The sequence below is a fragment of the Sitophilus oryzae genome, unplaced genomic scaffold (genome assembly GCF_002938485.1).
Source record: "Sitophilus oryzae breed Bouriz unplaced genomic scaffold, Soryzae_2.0 scaffold_815_pilon_pilon, whole genome shotgun sequence".
In the NCBI taxonomy this organism is placed as follows: Eukaryota; Metazoa; Arthropoda; class Insecta; order Coleoptera; family Curculionidae; genus Sitophilus; species Sitophilus oryzae.
The window spans coordinates 2,926,520-2,947,161 of NW_022147434.1; the positions used below are offsets into that span (position 1 = coordinate 2,926,520).

At 34.9% G+C, this 20,642-nt stretch overlaps 2 protein-coding genes across 3 annotated transcripts in view; one reads left to right on the forward strand and one right to left on the reverse strand.

Annotated features, from left to right (window-relative positions):
• LOC115889533 (protein Wnt-11b-1-like) overlaps window positions 1-20,642 on the forward strand; it is a 369,661-nt gene that overhangs the window by 100,305 nt on the left and 248,714 nt on the right. The window lies entirely within an intron of this gene.
• The window catches only part of LOC115889527 (cilia- and flagella-associated protein 69-like), a 68,716-nt gene that overhangs the window by 13,320 nt on the left and 34,754 nt on the right, over window positions 1-20,642 (reverse strand). For both annotated transcript variants that reach the window (XM_030909557.1, XM_030909556.1), the window contains 9 exons: window positions 13,181-13,385; window positions 10,989-11,125; window positions 9,203-9,354; window positions 7,106-7,278; window positions 6,629-6,783; window positions 3,976-4,079; window positions 3,463-3,657; window positions 3,190-3,379; window positions 2,868-3,085 (listed from right to left, as the gene is read on the reverse strand). In XM_030909557.1, coding sequence (XP_030765417.1) covers window positions 2,868-3,085; window positions 3,190-3,379; window positions 3,463-3,657; window positions 3,976-4,079; window positions 6,629-6,783; window positions 7,106-7,278; window positions 9,203-9,354; window positions 10,989-11,125; window positions 13,181-13,385 — 1,529 coding nt within the window. The remainder of the gene's footprint in view (window positions 1-2,867; window positions 3,086-3,189; window positions 3,380-3,462; window positions 3,658-3,975; window positions 4,080-6,628; window positions 6,784-7,105; window positions 7,279-9,202; window positions 9,355-10,988; window positions 11,126-13,180; window positions 13,386-20,642) is intronic.

The following is a 20,642-nucleotide window of genomic DNA, read 5'->3' on the forward strand; positions in this document are numbered from 1 at the left end:
TTAACGATTTATGGGAGTTGTTGCCATAAAATGTTGTTGCTTCCCAAAAATAACAGTTACGAAAGTTTCAGTGTGCTAACAGCGAATGCTCGTTATGTGAAGTAATTCAATTAGTATTCATCATCATTAAAATTCTCAGATTATTCCACCATTTCCAATTATTTCCATTCCACCATTTCCAATCTCCCTCACATATTTAGGTACTTTCTTTGTGGTTGGGCTCATTGTTGTATATTGTTGGCTATGTGGGCCCCAGTTATCCCTGCTAATTTAATTTCCTAATATCATGGTCCCATCTCAGGTTTGGTCTTCCTTTAAATCTTTTAGTTCCTCGTGGGTACCATGTTATTATTTTTGTGGTCCATCTGTTGTCCGTCCTTCTTGCCAAGTGTCTTGCCCATTGCCACTTCAGGGATTTGATTCTGTGGATGACATCTATTACCTGGGTCTTTTGTCGTCACTCTGTTCTTTTATATGGTCTTTCTTGTTTATTCCTAGCATATTTCTTTATTTAAGAGTACAGGTTTTGAATGCATAGGTCATGACTGGTAGTACACATTGGTCAAATATTTTCTTCTTTGGATCGAGTGGCATTCTAGATTTGAATATGATTGAGTTTCTTCCATAAGTACTCCATGCTCAAGGTCTATATATTCTAAAGGACTGTTCGATCGCGTTAAATCGTCGCTATCTTAATCACCATGGATGCTTACGTCACGCAGGGACCAGCGTTCCACAGTGCGGCGGATGGTTATTCTAGCGGGACAAAATCTCAGGAGCGATTTTTGGGATTTAAAATCTAAGAACGTAGCAAATGGTCTAATATATAGCAATCATATGGTTAAATTTATTTATTTATTAACAACTTAATTTATTAATAAATAAATAAATACAAGATAATAAAACTATGATATTATTCGTATATGACACACAAAAACCGTACTGTAAACTATTGCCAAATACATAAAATTATGATATCAGGTGAAATACTTACAAAAAACTCTTTAGCAGTTATTTTTTATTACTTTGTATTCTTGTGACATCCTGTATATTTTACTTTAAAAAATTCTATTTTATTTTGAAAATAGTAAATAAGATATTTTAATTTTAACACTCGGTAATTGTAAACTCATATACAGTAAGATCTAAGACAATTTTTTAAAACTTTTATTAAAACTAGTAATAATCATTTAGTTTTATTATAAATTATCAGAAAGTAAAAAAGGTTTTAGCATATCGTCATGCTTTATTTAACTAGAACATCATTTGGATGTTTTTGTCTTGAGGAAAATTGCCGAACTGACTATTGATATCATTCATTAGCTGCCCATACACGGAAAGGCCCTGCCTATGGACTTGGCCTTGGGTCCGGGCCTTTAATCCAAAATACCATAGGTTTGCGTGAAAGGCAAAGTCCGCGGATATATTTCCGCTATGGTAATTTGGGTGAAAGCCTCGGCCTCAAGGCCAAGTCCAAAGGCCGGGCCTTTCCGTGTATGGGCAGCTATTAATTTTTTAAACTCAGTGCCTTTCGATGGAGTTAAGGCTTCAACAATTACATCAGCATCCTTACTCCTTACTACCACTAGCCCTAAAGCTTATAGTACTTGCAAAACCCAATTCTTCTTTTGAATGCTCTTCAATTAACCCTTTAACGAGTCTTTGTTTCGTTTTTATACTATCCGATTGAAATGAAACTTTTGGGTATTCACCTGTTAAGCTTGAACTCCTTGTGACTGACTACCTGTCTTGGTAACTATTAGTAACTCAAAAGATCTACATCATTCAATATATCAATATTTGAAAAAAGTGAAAGTTTCATATTTGCAGAATAAAGGCACAGATATTTGCAGAAAAAAGGCACCTACAGTAGAAAAGTACATAACTTTGACAATCTTCAACATAATTTGGCTTTGGAATAAAATGTATAAGCACTTTTAAATATTTTGTTTTCGTATAACCTCTGCAGAAAACGATCAAATTTGATTGATAAAAATGTATCGAAATACAAAGAATATATACGACCTAAAAATAATTCATGCATTTTTATATCAATTGGAATGTCTACTATTTATTCTTATCAGTACACATTTTTGGGTTATTTCTTACCAAACGATTTTGTCCCGCTAGATTTATCTTCCGCCGCACTGTGCGCTCGTCCGTTAAACGCAAAAATAACTGTCACTGTTTAAAATCTTTTGCGCGAACTTCAACTCGGTCCCTAGAAAACGTAAAAAAACTGACAGTACAGGAAGATAGGAATTGAACTATCCTTATCTCTATAGTATCCTTGCTCCATGTTAACTTAATTCTTCGGTTGATTTCTGGTACTAGAGATCCCGAGCTGTGTATTAGTTGTAATATATGTATTCTTCTACTATTTCCAGTTTTGTGTTATTTATTAGCATGTCTTTTCTGTCTACTAGTTCGTTGTACATTACTTTAGTTTTTGCTAAATTCATTTTCAGACCTATTTTATTGCTGGCTGTATTTAGTTCATTAAATTGTGTTTGTAGTTATTCAGGACTATTGGCAATTAGGACTATGCCATCAGCGAATCTTAGATGGTTAAAATATTCAACATCTATTTTTAATCCTTTGTTGGTCCAGTCTACTTGACGGAAGATTTCTTCTAGTGTTGCTGTAAACAGCTTTGGGGATATCGGGTCTCCCTGTCGTACTCCTTTGCCAGTTGGAAACTCTCGGTTGTTTAACCAATTAATATTATATAACATATTTTGTGTGCTCCAATTTATATTAGTTAATAGACAAAATGGATTATTTATGTAAAATATTTTACTATTTTATTTCTTAAATCTATCTATTTCTCTAATCTTAAATAATTTAAACCTGTGAGCAGAGCATACCTGATCTTCTCGTGACAGATCTTCATTAAATAATTTATAAAATTCATCCGTTGTTTCCACCACGTCTCGTTGTCTTACTTCTAATATCTGCAACAAGCAATACACTTTTGGGCGACAGCTAATTAATAAGTCAGCTATAGACGGATTTCCCACAAATTTTCTACATGGACAATTGGTTTCATAATACTGAACCTCACCCATTATTGGTATCAGTGGATCTAAGGTTGAAATTATTCATCTATATTTTTAATTTTATGAGTGAGTTTTTGTTAGAAGAGTGGAACCAACCAATAAATGCCATAGGTATCCAAAACACTATTACCTACAATTGCTCCATATTGATCAACTTTAACATGGAGTTCTGTATTTTCTTGGCGAAATGTGTCCAGTAATAAAGATTTAATTCTTTGTCCATTTCGTCTCCATGTTATCAAATAGGGAACGCATTCGGTTATTTCACATAAATCGATTAGGACACCCAATGCAACTATTTTTGTTGGTAGGCAACTCATCTAAAATGATCGTAACTTTCGAATACTTTAAAGGAAGTAATTTAATCGTTTGCATATAAAAAGAGTAATCGTTTTTTTAATACCTGAACAATATCTAATAGTAAATATATCCCGTCCATTTCAATAAATGCTTTACTCAACGATTCAGAACATGCTATTTTATTCCAAATAAGGCTTAAAGTCAGAATTATAATTCGTTGCCCTTGCACCGGATCTTGCGGATTTGGATTTATATACCTATTCATATATTTTATAATCATAGGTAAAAGCTCTCTTGCCTAAAATATATAAGTTGATTATTAGATAAAGAAGCCATTTTTAGAAATCAAACCGTTGTCTTAAATAGAATTTATTTAATGATTTATTCTCAAACAATCAATTATTATATTAAATTAGCTAATTAACTCTTTTGAAGATGTTATTTAATACCTATCTTTATTAATAGTAATAATATTATTATGCCAGTGTTCAAAATTAACTCTCTTTTAAAACGACCTCAATAATATGTTTATTTAAATCGCATTATGTATTTTTTATCATTGCTTTTATTTACGAAATGCTGTAAAGACGTTATTGGATTTGTATAAAAGATCTACCTTTTCTGGATGGTATATTTGTTCTAAGAGGCAAATCGATACTGCTATTAAAACTTGGTGGTTTTTTGAAAGATAATTTGCTTCTAAATATTCGTTGCACAATGCTGAAATAATAATATCACGTTAGAATATTGTATTTCATACAGTCCGGCATAAATGTTTATTAGTTGAGGCAGTTGAGGGTTAGAAAGAACCGTTGCATAGCAAAATAAAACACTAGAGACTAGTGTTCACCACTATAATTACCACAATACACCAAAATACTTTCGCCAAAATGCACAGGTGATTAAATCTAGTGATGGGAAAAACCGATTAATTTCAATAATCGAGTACTAGAGTATCAAGTGATTGCAATAACCGAGTGATCGCTCGAGCGAAATATCACTCGTATTTAAAAATACGGTTTTCACCCGTCGCTTGTTGTAAGTACTCGTTAAGGCCAAGCGCCAAACAGTAAGTTGCGTGCGCAGGGCACATAATATCATAATAATATTCTTTCGGTAATGAACGGCAAGTAGTAAGCGGCGAGCGATTCGCTTGATTTAGTTTATTTCGAAGCATTGTCGATGTAGGTCGTAAAATTTTATCCCTCAGATACGCAACGGATAAATATACCGGGTGCGTCTCAAAAGTGGATCACCCCTATAACTATTTTTTCAGATAAAACAACGAGATTTGGTATGTTAGTATATGACATAAATTAGGATTGATTGACATATTCAATTGTTTTCCGTCACTTTCGGTTTCACCGGAAATGACTACAACTTTTGATTTTTAAATGGTACTCGCGGTATTTTTTTACTTTATTCGGTAGAAAATGACACTCTGAATAGAATGACACATCACAAGTCAACTTTTGGCCTTTTTCGCATATGGTTTATTTGAAATTGTAACATGCGGTTCATAACGAAAATTTGACTCGAAGTACCAAGTGTTTGGTATCAAATTATTCATAAAAAAATTATTTTTCGAAATATGCTAATGAGCCACCCTCGTTCCATTTGAAAAAAATTAAGATATGATCAAAAATACGATTTGGGCATCTTTTAACCGGCCAGGACAAGACACTAAAAACATTAGACGATCAAATCTATTTTTGCAAGGCTCCTCGATTAAAAATTAGTGTTTTTAACACATCCATGGCACTCTAGATTCAAATTTATAATACAATTTGTTTTTGAGCGAATATGTCAAAAGTTGAATGAACTTGAAATGACATTCTATTTAGAATATCATTTTCTATCAAATAAAGTAAAAAAATACCGAGGGTGCCATTTAAAAATTAAAATTTGTAGTCATTTCCGGTGAAACAGGAAGTGACAGAAAACAATTGAATACGTCAATCAATCCTAATTTATGTCATATACTAACATACCAAATCTCATTTTTTTATCTAAAAATAATAAAGAAGTTATAGGGGTGAGCCACTTTTGAGCCGCACCCGGTATATACAGCTTCGTATATTGCTACCTGCAATGTATGTAGAAAATTCGCTCGGCTTTTTATAGAGTATGTCACATTAAAATCGGACTTCAATTTATTTCATTCTAGGATCGCTTGCGTTCGTCGCTTGGTACTCGTCACTGGCATCGCTCGTTCATAATCGAGCGATGTCGGTTATTTCAATAATCGAGTACTCAAGCGAATTTTCGCTCGAGTTATCCCATTACTAATTAAAACTATAATTTTAATCACCTGCAGATGATGCTAACATGGTTAGTGAAACAGTTAGCGCCCAGTGAATTAGTATTTTTATTTTCCCATAAATGTTTATAATATTAGCAATTTACGACCGGTTGCAACCGGAAAATAGGTTACTTCGGATTTATCTTTTATGATCCTATTTACCTATTATGAACTATCTAACTGTGATACGCATGCGCAGAGTGGAATATGCACCATTTTTACAATGCGCATGCGGCGTGGAGTCCTCAGAATGTTCAAAATCGGTAATAACAGAAACCCAAAGAAAGCTATTACATTGTTAGAGCTGGTAAGTGTGTTATATATTTTTAGAAATTTATATTAGGCCAATCAAATTAGAGGGTCCACAAAAAAGCGTTGGAAAGCTAATTATGGTCTTGACTTGCACAGTTGACATGAAAGATAAGTATCTTAGTTTTTGCACCTCCGCCCGACTCAGGAAGACCAACAGATAGAAAAATTGCCTGGCTCGTAGAAAAACCTTTGAACCGTAGCTATGGAAGTCCTATTTGCGGCAAGTTTTTGATAGGCACCCTTATAACATCATGCACAGAATAAAAATAGCTTTCATTTGACATATAAATGATCAAAAATTTTTATGGGCGCAATGTCGTTTCCAAAATCAGCTAGGTTTGGTTAGGCTAGTTTGGTTAATGAAAGGTCTGGTCTAACGATTAAGTCTATCGAACGAGAGGATACATGACAGTTGTGTCTGTCATTTTAACGCAAACATAATTTATATTTCCTGACATGGTTGTAATGTCGTCTGTCGAAATCTTCCCTAGCTCGTTGGACAGACTTTAGTCATTTATATATCCGACTCAGCTCGGTAAAACATTCGTATTCTGCTAACAAAGCACCTATCGGACTTACAACATAAAGTGTTGTTACCTAAAACCATTTATTTCTATTGATAAATTAATTTAGTAATATTTCCAGCTCTACCTACATAATATTATATTAAAACCTCCATTATATGCAACTGAATCGCATATGCTCTTAAATTTATAACAGAAATGGCACAGAAGTTCAACACTCCTCAGTATGATTTGATAATTAGCCGTTGAGGCAAATTGTCTTCCTTCATTTATTAGCTCCAATATTCTAAAATGTTATAAATAATGTTAATATTCTATTATTTATTTACTTCATTTATCTTCTTCTCTATCTCTAGTTATCTTTTATATCTCATCTTATATTTTACCAACTTAACAATAACATAAATTAATTTATTAAGTATATATTAGTGAGCTTGATTAAGAGGACCTACAGAATATGCAAGATTATTTTTTTTTAATCCATTACAAACTAAATTCTCTAAGAAGACTTACTCGGTGTTTACATACTTGCATTTTTTATCCCTTTTCTACATTCACTACCCTTAATAACATAAACTAAAAAAAAATAATAAACTAATATGTTTTACATTAAAGGACCACCATCTTCAACAAATTCTTCAGTAGATATAGGCACTATATTGTGTAAAATATTTATAGAAACATTGATTAAATATCGTGATTGTAATGGTTTCCATTTTATTGCTTGCTGTTTGCCTATTAATTTCAATAACCCCATTACTATTCTGCATTCCTCGATAACCTATAATAAATTTAAAAAAAATATTTTCCTACATGATGAGTTGATAATAATTAAATAATGTCTGCATGTTCAACTATTATTGCATGTGCATAGCCAATATTAATTTGTCATTTCAATTCAAAATTAGGGATTCGAAATAGATCATCTAATTTCTCGCTGAACAAAATTTATATTTTCATACATAAAGTTTATGCAACAACAACATAGTATTTTCAATATCTTAATAAAATTATTATAGTTTGTTACAACTACAACTGTCACGAATGTAACATATTCCTTCACAAGATAGAATATATAGAACGGTGAATCGCATACAATGGAATTGTGAAATTTAGCTATTTGAAATTATCAATAAATTTATACCATTGTTAGAGATATAGTTTATTAATAATTAATAGACCTAATTGATATATTAATTAGGTCTCACTGAAAACTTAAAAGATCACTTTCTATAAATACTCGTAAAGTAGGAGGTGAAGTATATCCAACGTGAAATCCAACAACAAACAAGAATGATTTCAACAGAAAATACCCTCAAAGTGGCAGAAGAGAGAAAATAAATCTACCTTTCAATTAAAATGACAGATAACTACTGTTACTGTCAAACCTTCTCTTGTTGGTCAAACTACATCTTCAAAAATATATTTCACGGCAACCTCAATAATAGAAGTCAATATGAATATAGTGCGTACAAAATTAAACAGCAAATAGAAAAAAAAATAACAAAGAAGAACATATATCTGTTATTAACATAATTATTACGTTATCAATATTTAAATAAAATTGGTCGTGTACTGATATCGTTGCAAGAATATTGAAACCAATTAATTATATTATTATTTTATTGTAATTTTATTGTATATTTACCGAAAACATAATAAAAACAATTCACTTTTGAATTATAATACAAGTCAACTGTCGCTAATGTAATATATTCTTCCGCGGAACAGACGCAGGCAAACGGTTTATCGTATACAACAGAATTGTGAAATTGAGGTATTTGAAAATATCAATAAATTTACACCAGTACATTTTGATATATAGCAGATTTAAATATTAATTTAATTATTTCTTTTTTTCTTTAACCATTAGTTTATATCTATGTATATAGTTTTTTTTCTTTCTTGGGTATGAGGTTTTATAATTAAATGATGGAAAAGATTTTTTATGCGACGTTTCGCTTCAACATAGTGGGCTCTTTCACGCATTTGTACAGACTGTTCCTAATAAGACGACTTCAAGTTTTAGAATAAAGTGCTTGAAACAGCCCACTATGCTGGAGCAAAACGTCGCATAAAAAAATGTTTTAAACCTCATACCCAAGAAAAGAAAAAAAACTATATAGGTTTAAAGATTAATAGACTCCGCTCAAGAAAACCACCACTCTCGTCAAAAACACTTGGGATTACTGACGAGAATGCAGAGCTCAACTTATATGCTGCAGGGATGAACGAATGGATGAAAAAACGCTGCTCCACAAAGTCGGGATTTCACATGTATTTTAGCAGTACCTCCTGGTTTTGAGCAGCCTATATAATGTAACTTTAAACAGGCTGAGAACCGAACATGGCAGATGCATGGATTCTCTCTACAAATGGGGAAAGGCTCCCACTCCGGTATGTGATTGTGGAGCTCTACGACAGACTGTTCGACATATTAGAGAAGAATGCGCTTTTACGGCATGGCGTATGAGGGAGATTTTGGAGATTTCCTAAAGGTAACACCAACTGCAGTTGATTATATAAAAAGACTAGATGTTTGTAACAAGTTTGTTTTGTACAATATTTTAAATTTTCTTTTTTTACATTTTGTATTATCTAACATGTAGAATTTTTGTTCTTATTTTTATTTCATATTTACGGCTGTAGTGATAACATGTGATTTTATGTGTACTAAAGCCATACGCCAAATAAATAATAAATACCTTTGGGCCTGTCAGGATATGCCTATAAAATGAAATGCACATTAACAATAATGCCATACAGCACATGTCTTCGTTACATGGAGTTAAACGGCATTCGGTTATTCGGTTTGGAGAAAAAATAACGTCCTGTGCCATAGCTAGCATGGCGATATCTAAAATAATTATGTCAAGACGTGTATTGTTTGATTTAGAAAATTAAAAATATACAGGGTGGCCCGAACTGTATTCCGGAAACTTCGGCAGCATGTTCCGCAGATAAAAATAAGTAAAAAAGTTCGTATACATGTATGTCCTAAAATGCTTAGTTTCGGAGATACAGGGTGTAGAAGTTTCATTTTTATTTCGATTTTTTCCAAATAATTTCTGAAATAACGTCAATATTTGGATGAAAATAGATATCTGGGGTTTTTTTGGCATGAAAAATTTGATTTTGATGTCAATATGACTCCTATTTGTAGGGGGCCCCACCTACATGTGTTTTAACTGTTTTGAAGAGTAATAACTTTAAAAAATATCTCTTGGTAAAACTCGCTACGAGCAACCGTTCTAAAGATATTTAGAATGGTTAGGTTAGACAAAAAATATACAGTTTAGTAGATAGTTATTTGACTGAAATAATAAATCTGGAAAATTTTTTATTTTTTTAAATTATTCACAAAAACATTTCAAATTTATGATTTCAGTTTAATAACTGTTAGTCAACATGTTTATTTTATGTCAATGATGATAGGTCTTGATAATTTCGATTCCAAATATCTCGAGAACCATTTCTTGTAGCGATTTTTACCAAGAGATCTTTTTTACGTAAAAAATGTCGTAAATTTATATTTTTCACTTAACTCACTATTTTCATTTAACTCAACAATTTTATACATGTACGGACGAAAAGTTATCACTCTTCAAACAAGTTAAAAAAATATCTTGGTGGCGCCCTCTACAAGTAAGAGTCATATTGACATCAAAATCAAATTTCTCATGTCAAAAAACTTCCAGACGCCCATATGCATCCAAATATTGACGTTAATTCATAAATTATTTAGAAAAAATCGAGATAAATATGAAACTTTTACACCCGGTATCTCCGCAACTAAGCATTTTAAGACAAAAATTTATAAGAACTTTTTTACCTATTTTTATATGCAGAATATGCTGACGAAGTTTCCGGAATACAGTTTGGACCACCTGTATGTATAAATAATGCCTGGGCCAATTGCAATGAAACTTATACCGTATGATCGAAAAAACGGCGTCCAGTTGGCATTCCCCATATAATTTTACATATAAAATGACAGGGATATTCATATCGTAGCCATCGCTGATGCTGTTTTTTTTTCGATCATATTGTACAGCGACGGCTGGGAATGACAATCGATGATAATTTGTAACGTCAATCTCTAAATGTCATTTACTAAAAATTGACATAAAATTTGTCAAAAATTAACATTAATTATACACATCCCGACACAAATCTATTTCCAAAAAAATATCTTTTCTCCAAATTTAAATTACACCATTTAAAAATCATTTTTACTCAATATAAAAATAAATTACAACCTTGTTGGTCAACTCGCAATAAGCGCCATTAAAAAATACAGAAGAGTTACGGGCCAAGTAAATGACGTGTAGGACTTGACCTTGCCAAAATTATCGATTGTCATTCCCCACACAGCCGTCTTTGACGCCGTTTTTTCTCTATCGTAGCGAACAAGGCTTTTCAAAGCGGTTATAAGGAATATCTTTGACACATATTTAAAAATGTATACAGGATATATAATAGAAACTGTACCGTAACAAAATGTTAAATTTCCGGATAACAAATCGGGATAAACGTTCATTAACATCAATAGTATCGCCAGAATATTATTTCTTTCTAAACGGGTTGCTTCCCTTAAACAAAATAATCTAAACGTCCATTGTAAACTCCTGAAAAAAATTGATCTAAAATAAAATAGTCCCTCAGCAGAGCTGCGACAGGTAATTTAAAAAAACTTAAGTCTTAACTTTCTAAAATCAAAATGATTTGAGTCTTAAGTCAAATTCAACATAAAGTTCAAATGATTTATGTCTTATCAAAAAATGAATCGATTCGTTATTAAAATTTAAAAAAGAGTTTAATTTAGAAGCTTCATTCTTGCTTTATATATGAGTTTTGCGATAAAACGCAAGGTTTTCGAGTAATTTATAAAAAATGGCAGAAAAATATGCAGTTTGTAGATGAAAAATCAACATTTTCAATCCTAAATAAATAACTCGGAAAATATTAATTTTCTGAAAAAAATAATAGATCATTATTTGCTTAGAATTCATCCCTTTATTGATTTTTGAATGTAAAATGGGTGATTTATTTTTCACCCCCGAGAAGAGGTGGCACTCACCTCCAGGGTGAAAGCACACATCGCTACTATGTAAAATGGGGCTACTTTGTCACCCGGGGTAACTTTGTCACCTTGAGCGCGCTGATGATCTTAATTTTTTTTTTAATTTTTTTTAATTGTTGCTTCCTTTGCGAATACCTTTCAAAAAAAAATACGAATGTATGAAAAAACCCCGGGTAGCCGGACTAATAACCACAATTTCACTGAAGAACAGGAGGCGGAAGCGGTGCGCGCAGTGCGAAATGGTATGAGCAAAAAACAGGCGTCCAGAGTTTATCAAATTCCACGGAGCACCGTTAGTAACAGACATGTAACAGATGCCTTGGTAGGCATACAAAACCTAGAGATCATCCAACCTTCCTGAGTCAGGAGGAAGAAACCATCATTGCAAGAACCCTTGGCGTCGTTGCAGATTGGGGATTCCCGCTCAATAAACCCGATATCAAGCAAATAGTGAAAAAAAATATTATTTTAAGTTTCCTTATTAATATTACAGAATGTTTTTAAGATTTATTACGTTTGATAATATTATTTTCCTGTTGGAAATAAAGTATTTTGTACAATGATTTGTTTTTTTTTGCAGTTTTATTTTAAAAATTAAAAAATATACATATATAGGTATATACATTTTTTTCCGGGGATTCAATATATGGGCTTACTTTGTCATTCTAGCTATTTCTATGCATTTTGCAAGCATTTTTAATAAGGTGAATTGTCACCCTATTTTGTATTTTTTTCTAAATTCCTTATGGATGCTAAGCAGCTGGTTTTGTGGCTGCGCATACAAAATGATACCGTCGGTATACTTGATATTTTTCAGGCCGAAAATCGAAAAAATAAAAAAGTTACAGGGTAAAACATGATCAAAAGGTGACAAAGTAGCCCCGTTTTACGTAACTTTTGTTTCTTACAATATCTCTATTCACTGTTAAAATTTCACGTCAATCGGTGCGGGTGTTCAGAATTCGGACCCTAAAACCCTCGCTTACTAGCCTATAAGTTAGAATGTATACAAGGTGTTTCCAAAAACATGTGCCATCTCTGGTGGGGAGATTCCTCACGTAAAAATGAGATGAATTTTTCATACCAACATAGGTCCGATTCTGCTTTGTTTCGTAGTTACAGGGTATTAAAGCCTTAATATTTTTTCGATTTATTATAATTTTCTTCCAAGTACTTCGAATCAAATTTTGAGGGTAAAAGTTACTATAAATGCGACATATAAAGCTGAAAAAGTGTCGAGATAGTCACCAGGGATGTGCATATGGGTTATAACTGGAATATTTTTCTAAAGAAAGAATGTACGCCACTGACTTTTTTTTAAAAATAATTATGATTTTTACGTGTTTCTCCCCACGAGAGATGGCACATGTTTCTGGAAACACCCTGTATAATTATGTATGCTGAAATGAATTAAAAATATATTCAATTTATACGTAATATGGAGCAATTTTGCTTTTCTATTATTAAATAAGACAACATCGATTTTTTTTTCAACAGCAGAGTTGCTCGCTGAACCCTTTGTCTATGGCTGAACCCTTTCCTCCTGAATGGGAACGAATGGTAAGATGTATTCTAGTCATAAGTCAGAAAAAGCGGTTACCAAAGTGAAAATCTTGTAGGCGCTTTCATAGTTTGGGCGGTCGCCTTTTCCAAAACTAGAGGCAATATCTTTCCTACTATTGAGATATCCAGTATCTCATCGCCCCTAGGCATGCCTGGTTTTTCATTCGGATATCTGGCTCGCCAGTTAGGTTCTAGTCTTGTCAAAAGCGAATTTACAATGTGTCTTGCTAAAAATTTCTGACCTGTAAAAATATACACATTAAGATATTCTTATATTATCTCATAATCATAATGAGTCTAATTTCCGAATATAGATCATACCAAATAAAATTTTAGTCACGAGATTAAGCTTGACCTACACAGTATTGACCACTTTTACATATTTTATTTTAATCAAAATATTTTAGGAAACAAACATAAATTAATTATAAATATACAAACAGTTATTATGTATGTACAGGGCGCGTCAAATTCGACGCTTTTAAATGGAAAAATCCTTTTCTATAGGAGATAGACAAAAACTAATATCGGTGTCTGGAGTTCAATTTTTGTCAAAAACATGATGGTGAAAACCGCACATCGATATCTGTTACCGTTTCGGAGTTACGGGGTGTTTTTCAAAAATATGCATTTTTAACAAATCGCTGTAACTTTTTTGGTATGGAAAATTTTGTATTTTTATGAAAACATTTCCAAAGCACCTTTTTACGTAGAATTTAATGGTTTAAGTATAATTTTTTTAAAATTAATAATTTAAGAATTATCAACTGAAAATTTGATTTTTTATACGGGACACCCTGTATATTTTTAATTAACTGAAAAGAATTTAAAATTACCTTTCCAAAAATATAGCACACTTCATATTTTGTTTTGTAATAATCCCCTTCGAAATACAGAATTTTTAAAAGTTCGCCACTTTTAACTAGTAGGCTTTGGACCCCTCATTGATGATATGCCCTTAATGGAACTCGAAACCATATTTTTCCGTTATCAGCAAATTTCTACAGCCAATTTCAAGAATAATTGAATAGCTGACCAAGAACCCAGCCGTTGGTCGTCGAGGCCGCCTGATTTAGTGCCCATGAATCTTAACCTATGGATATATTTGCGGAAGAATAAAGGTTCCTTATTCTTCTGTATAATCTAGATAAGAATTAGAAATGCTTAGCAGTTATAAGAGGGTATCTTTCACCTCCACTTAGTTAATGAATTCCGCGAGAAATGTTCAAAAACTGCCCCGTCTGTCCGTAACAGAAGACGGTCGATATGTCGAACACCTGTAGCAAATCTCATGTCCTGGTTTGCCATTTATTTTTATTGTTATTAGATATACCGTATGATCGAAAAAACGGCGTCCAGTTGGCTTGGAAATGACGATCGATGACATTTCCCATATAATTTTACATTTAAAATGACAGCGATCTTCATTTCTAACGCCGTTTTTATTCGATCATACGGTAGTTTAAATGTGTTGATGTCGGTTAAATATATTTTAAATTGTTATAAAATTCTGCATCTCTCATAGCAAATATTATTTTCGTTTTAATTGATGCTCATAGCTTGAATTTTTTACATTACAGCCGGTGCCGTTCAAAGCCTACTTATTTAAAGCGGGCGAATTTTTATATACTCTATATCTCGAAGAGGAATCGAGCAAAATATCAAGTGTGTTATATTTTTGGAAGGTAATTTTAAATTCTTTTCAATAAATAAAATATACAGGGTGTCCCATATAAAAATCAATTTTTCTGTTGATAACCCTTAAATTATTAATTTAAAAAAATTAAACTAAAACAATTAAATTCTACGTAAAAGGCGCTTTGGAAATGTTTTCATAGAAATACAAAATTTTCCATAGCAAAAAGTTACAGCGATTTGTTAAAAATGCACATTTTTGAAAACACCCCGTAACTCCGAAACGGTAACAGATATATTGCTGTGCGGTTTTCACCATCATGTTTTGATGAAAATTGAGCTCCAGACACCGATATTAGTTTTCGTCTATCTCCTATAGAAAGGGTGTTTCCATTTAAAAAGCGTCGAATTTGACCCACCCTGTACAGGGTGGTCGAAAGTAGTCTGTTTTAACAGAGAAAACAGATTTCCTGACTAGATAGAGCAAAACCGACATAGATGTCATGGGCTCGATTTCTGAGATACGTTTAATTGCGTAAACCGCTTGTTGATATTTTCACAGCCAACAGAGATACGGGGCCTTTTTAAATTTTTTTACCATTTTGAAAATTGCCCATAACTTTTTTATTTCGCGTAATAATAAAATTCTGTAGAAACGTCCTTAAGGCACTTTTTTAAGCACAATCCAGTGGCGTAGTCATTTTTTTTCTATACTTGCTCTTTTTGTCAGAAATAATAAAAAATATAATTTTTTAAATAGAAATCGTAGTTGGCTATGAACTTAAAAAAATGCTGGCGTTTAACCCTTTCCAACAATATAAAGTTATGGGTATCTATTTTTAAGAATGAGAGAAATATGAGGGTTTTTATCTTTATACCGAAGCGGGCTTTGATTATATTTATGATATGATATGATATTATTTTATTATTTATCTGCATAATTAAAGACTTTTGAAAAGGTAAATTAACATTCCATTATTATTAGTATTAGTAATTATAACTGAAATCGATACAATAAACAAAGAACAAAACTAAAAAAAAAACGTATTTTTTGAGTGACGAATATAGTTTTCTAAAAAAATCAAAGATGTTCAAATTGAGCACCTCATTGTTGAATACACAATAAACATCTTTTGTGCACAGAGTTACAACGATTTATTAAGCGAACTGGTTTAATAAGTCCAAAAGCTTGCCTAGTAGCCTTTGCAATTCTTCTCTTGTCCTAATGGTTCTTCCTTTATATATAAGGTCTTTTAATTTCCCCATAAAAAGTCGAAAGGAGATAAATCACAGGACCTGGGAGGGAAAGATATGGGCCCCTTGTTCCAACCAATTCTCTCTAAATTCTCCATTTAATAGTTCAGTTGTAACTCTAGCGTTTTAATTGTAATTGGTAATACTAATGTTACGGATTCCGTGGGTCCACTATTTAAACTCACGATAAAATACTTAACGAATTTATTTGTTTCACTCTGTACACACAACTTATACTATTTACAACACAACTTATGCAACTACTATTACTCTAACGGTATTTCGCGGTATTTTCAAACTTCAGACTTCAAACTTTAAACTTGTCCAACTGTCAAGCGCGGGCCTTATATACCCCTGGCGGTTGTTTCTAGATTTTTCTAAAGAATTCTATAATTTTCTTTACTTTCTGGCGAATGCGCCAGCTTCCTCAATGCACCGTTGCGGTTATGCAACCAGTAATACATTTACCTTAACATTTGCCCCCTTCTCAAATTTGATCGTCCCGATCAAAGGTTTCCTGTCTGGTATCTCTTCAATCGATCCAGATGAACTACTTTCATCTTACTTCTAGGGCTGCGTTGAATCCGGTACACAACATCATTTATCCTCTTGATGACTGTATAAGGACCTTCCCATGCTGGAGTTAACTTTGGGGACCTCCCTTTCTTGCGCTGTGGGTTATATAACCATACCATATCGTCCTGTTGAAATCCCGTAGAATTAGCTCTGAGGTCGTAACGAGCTTTCATCCGGTCACTGGCTAGCGTAATCTTACTTCTCACGGCCTTATGAATTCCCAATAACCTTTCCTTCAGTTCATCCGCGTAGTCCTCTACGTTCGTGGTGCTGTCGTCTGGTGATCCGAACACCAAGTCACAAGGCAACCGTAATTCTCGACCAAATAAAATCTTCGATGGTGAAAGTCCGGTGGTGTTGTGAACTGCACTTCTATATGCCATTAGGAATAGTGGTATATGCTGATCCCAATCTCTTTGATGTTCATCCACCATTTTCGAGAGATGTTCTTCAATGGTCTTATTGAATCTCTCGACCATCCCATCAGACTGCGGATGTAAAGCTGTTGTCCTAGTCTTGTGAATACCAAGCAGATCACACATCTTCTGGAACAGTCTTGACTCGAAGTTCCTTCCTTGGTCAGTGTGAAGCTCTAAAGGAATTCCAAATCTACTGAAGACATTATTGACTAATACTTCAGCTACAGTCGATGCTTCTTGGTTTGGAATGGCAAAAACTTCTGGCCATTTACTGAAATAATCCATCGCCACTAAAACGTACTTGTTGCCCTTGTGCGTTTCAGGGAATGGGCCTGCAATGTCAACAGCGATTCTTTCGAATGGCAGTCCAACGTTATATTGTTTCATTTTTCCCCTAGATCGAGTGCTTGGTCCTTGGCTGGCTGCACAAATTTTACATTGTCGACACCATTTCTTGACATCTTCGCAATAATCCACCCAGTAAAAGCGATCTCTCAGCTTGCTCAAGGTCTTGTTTACCCCAAGATGGGCTCCAGTTTTACCACCGTGAATTTCTTCCAATACCTGGGTAACTTTCTTCCTTGGTACCAGTAACTGAGTTGTTACTGTCCTGCCATCCGCACTTTCCCACGTGCGCTTTAACAATCCATTCTCAATAACCAGTGAATTCCACTGAGCCCAGAGAGCTTTGAAAACGAGCCCTCTGTTTGCAATATCCTGCCACGGTGGTCTCTCGCCGTTACCTTCCTTGAGCCGTAGTATTGCTCCGATGTCTGGATCTTCCATTTGGTCGTTCCTCAATTGTGTCGTCGTCCACTGTTCATCGGTTCCAAGCTTAAAACTCCTTATCATGACAGTAATTTCACGTTGTTCCGTTTTACTGCAGTGCTTACAATCGATTTGACAGGGTCTTCTGGATAAACCGTCTGCGTTACCATGCATCTTTCCAGCACGATGTTGGATGGTAAAGTGATACTGCTGGAGCTTCTCGAGCCATCGTGCTATTTGACCTTCAGGTTGTTTCATCTCCATAAGCCATTTGAGAGCCGCATGATCTGTCCTAATTAAAAATTCTTGGCCATACAGGTATTTATGAAAATGATCAACTGCCTTCACAATTGCTAGCAGCTCCTTCCGGGTAACGCAGTAATTCCTTTCTGGTTTAGATAGAACTCGACTGTAATATTCTATCACTCGTTCTTCGCCATCTTGCACTTGTGATAGCACTGCACCGATGCCGATGTTGCTGGCGTCGGTATCCAGGATATACCTCCCTTGTTGTTGTGGGTAGGCTAAAATAGGACTTGAACATAAAGCCGCCTTAAGTCTTCCAAAGGCTACATCACAATCGGTGTTCCATTCGTAGCCGACTTCATCACCTGTAAGTCTATGTAAGGGTGCAGCTATATTGGCAAATCCCTTGACAAATCTTCTGTAATAGGTGCATAAACCCAGAAAACTTCTAAGTTCATGTTTGTCGCGAGGTTTAGGCCAATCCTTGATCGCAGCGATTTTCTTCTGGTCGGTGTAAATTCCGTCTGCCGAGACTACATGACCCAAGAATTCCACTTGTCGCTGGAATAAGCTACACTTCTTCGGGTTCAAGTACAGGTGAGCATTCCGTATGCGGCCAAAGACTTCTTCTAAATTTCGCAAATGCTCCTCAAAAGTTCTTCCCATAACCAATACATCGTCGAGGTAAACCAAGCACGTTTTCCAAGTTAATCCTCTTAACACCACCTCCATGAGACGTTCGAAAGTGGCTGGAGCATTGCATAATCCAAACGGCATGACCTTGAATTGGTTAGTCCGTTTCCTGTAGAGAAAGCCGTCTTTTCTTTGTCTTCCTCGTCTAGACCAACTTGCCAGTATCCACTCTTTAAGTCGAGAGTGGAGAACCGGCAATGAACTTGCCAGAGTTGTTAATGTGTCATCTATACGTGGCAGTGGGTAGCTATCTTTCTTAGTGACGTCATTGAGCTTCCTATAATCCACGCAGAATCGTGTACTACCATCTTTCTTCGTCACCAAAACAACAGGAGATGACCATGGACTTGATGATTCTTCGATTACTCCATCTTCTAACATCTTATCTACCATTTCTATTTACCTAATCTACTATTTCTTGTTGTTTGGAAAGGGGCACCCTTCTAGGACGTTGTCGAATCGGCTGAGCATGACCAGTATTAATCCGGTGCTTCACAAAATCCGTTCTTCCACTGTTGTTCTTCTCAAAAATACTGCCATGCTTTAGCAGGAACTGCTTGGCCTTCTGTTTCTCCTCAGGTGTTAGGTGATCCCATGACTGTTCTAGATGTTTTAGTGTTTCTTGGGATGCCTTTTGTGTAACAGCTGACGACACTTCATCACATCGGGTGACACCTCTTACAGGTTCGCAGATGGCTATCTTGTCACCTTTTGGATCTTGACACAATTCAGGGAAAACATTCGCAATTCTGATCGGTATATTCTTGTCGGTGTTCACCAATGATTTTCCTACTAAGTACCTATCTTGTTTCTTGTCGCCACTTTGTACCAGTCCAACACAGCACCCAGCGATTTTCTCCACTTTACCGAATACGATCTTCTCGGTATTACCAGGTATCACCACAGTTTCCGCTGATCTTACATCCATTCTTCCTGGTCCCTCGTCTGGAGATAACATAAACTCTTCATTTCCGATATTCAGGATATTTCTCTGGTGATCGAACGAAAATCCATGTTGACGAATCACATCCATGCCCAAGATGAAGTCATCTTCAATATCTGCCACTAAAACGCTATGCTGGAACTTCAAATTTCCTAACTTCAGTTCGACGATAGCCTCTCCCCGTACAACGGCCATTTCCCCCGTAACTGTACGTAAACACACTCTTCTTCTCAGAGGCATCAGCTTCAATCCTTGCATCGAGTTAGCCCGCACCAACGATACCATAGCGCCAGTGTCCACAGTCATTCGAATTCCCTTTCCATTGACTTTCCCGTCGATCACCAAACTGTCAGCGGTTCTTTCCAGACTCCTAATGGAAAAAATCCTGGGGGCTCTGTTCTCCCCAGTCAATACTTGCCCCTTAGTATTGACTGATTTTAGTTTTCCTGGTGCCTACGTTCTCTGGATGGTGAACGGGATCGCATTTGAACGCGGCAATCCCGTTTAATGTGGCCATTCCTGCCACATCTATAGCACCTTATGTCCTGGAATCTTCTCTGGTTCTCTGTCTGGGTGTTGTTGACTCCCTTGTTTATTAGTAGCTCACATAGTTTGTCGAATTTTCTACACATCTCCTCCAAACTTCTGTGGGTACTCTCGGGCTGTTCCTCTACCGTTACCGATCTTATCTTCGGTCTAGGGATGGCGCTAAAAGCAGCTTCAATTTCCAGCGCCCTGACCAGTGCTTCGCTGCTGGTAGAAAATCGTGATATTTGTAGCGCCCTCTGTAATTCGTTGTCCCTCAATCCGCTGATAAAACACTGGGCGGCGAGTTCCTCCCTAAACCCTTCCGGTGCTTCTGGATATGCCAGGTGTACCAACCGACGTAAGTCTGCTTCAAATTCCTGCAGACTCTCTCCGGACCTCTGCATGCGTGTCTTGATCTGGGCCTGGTAAAGTTGACG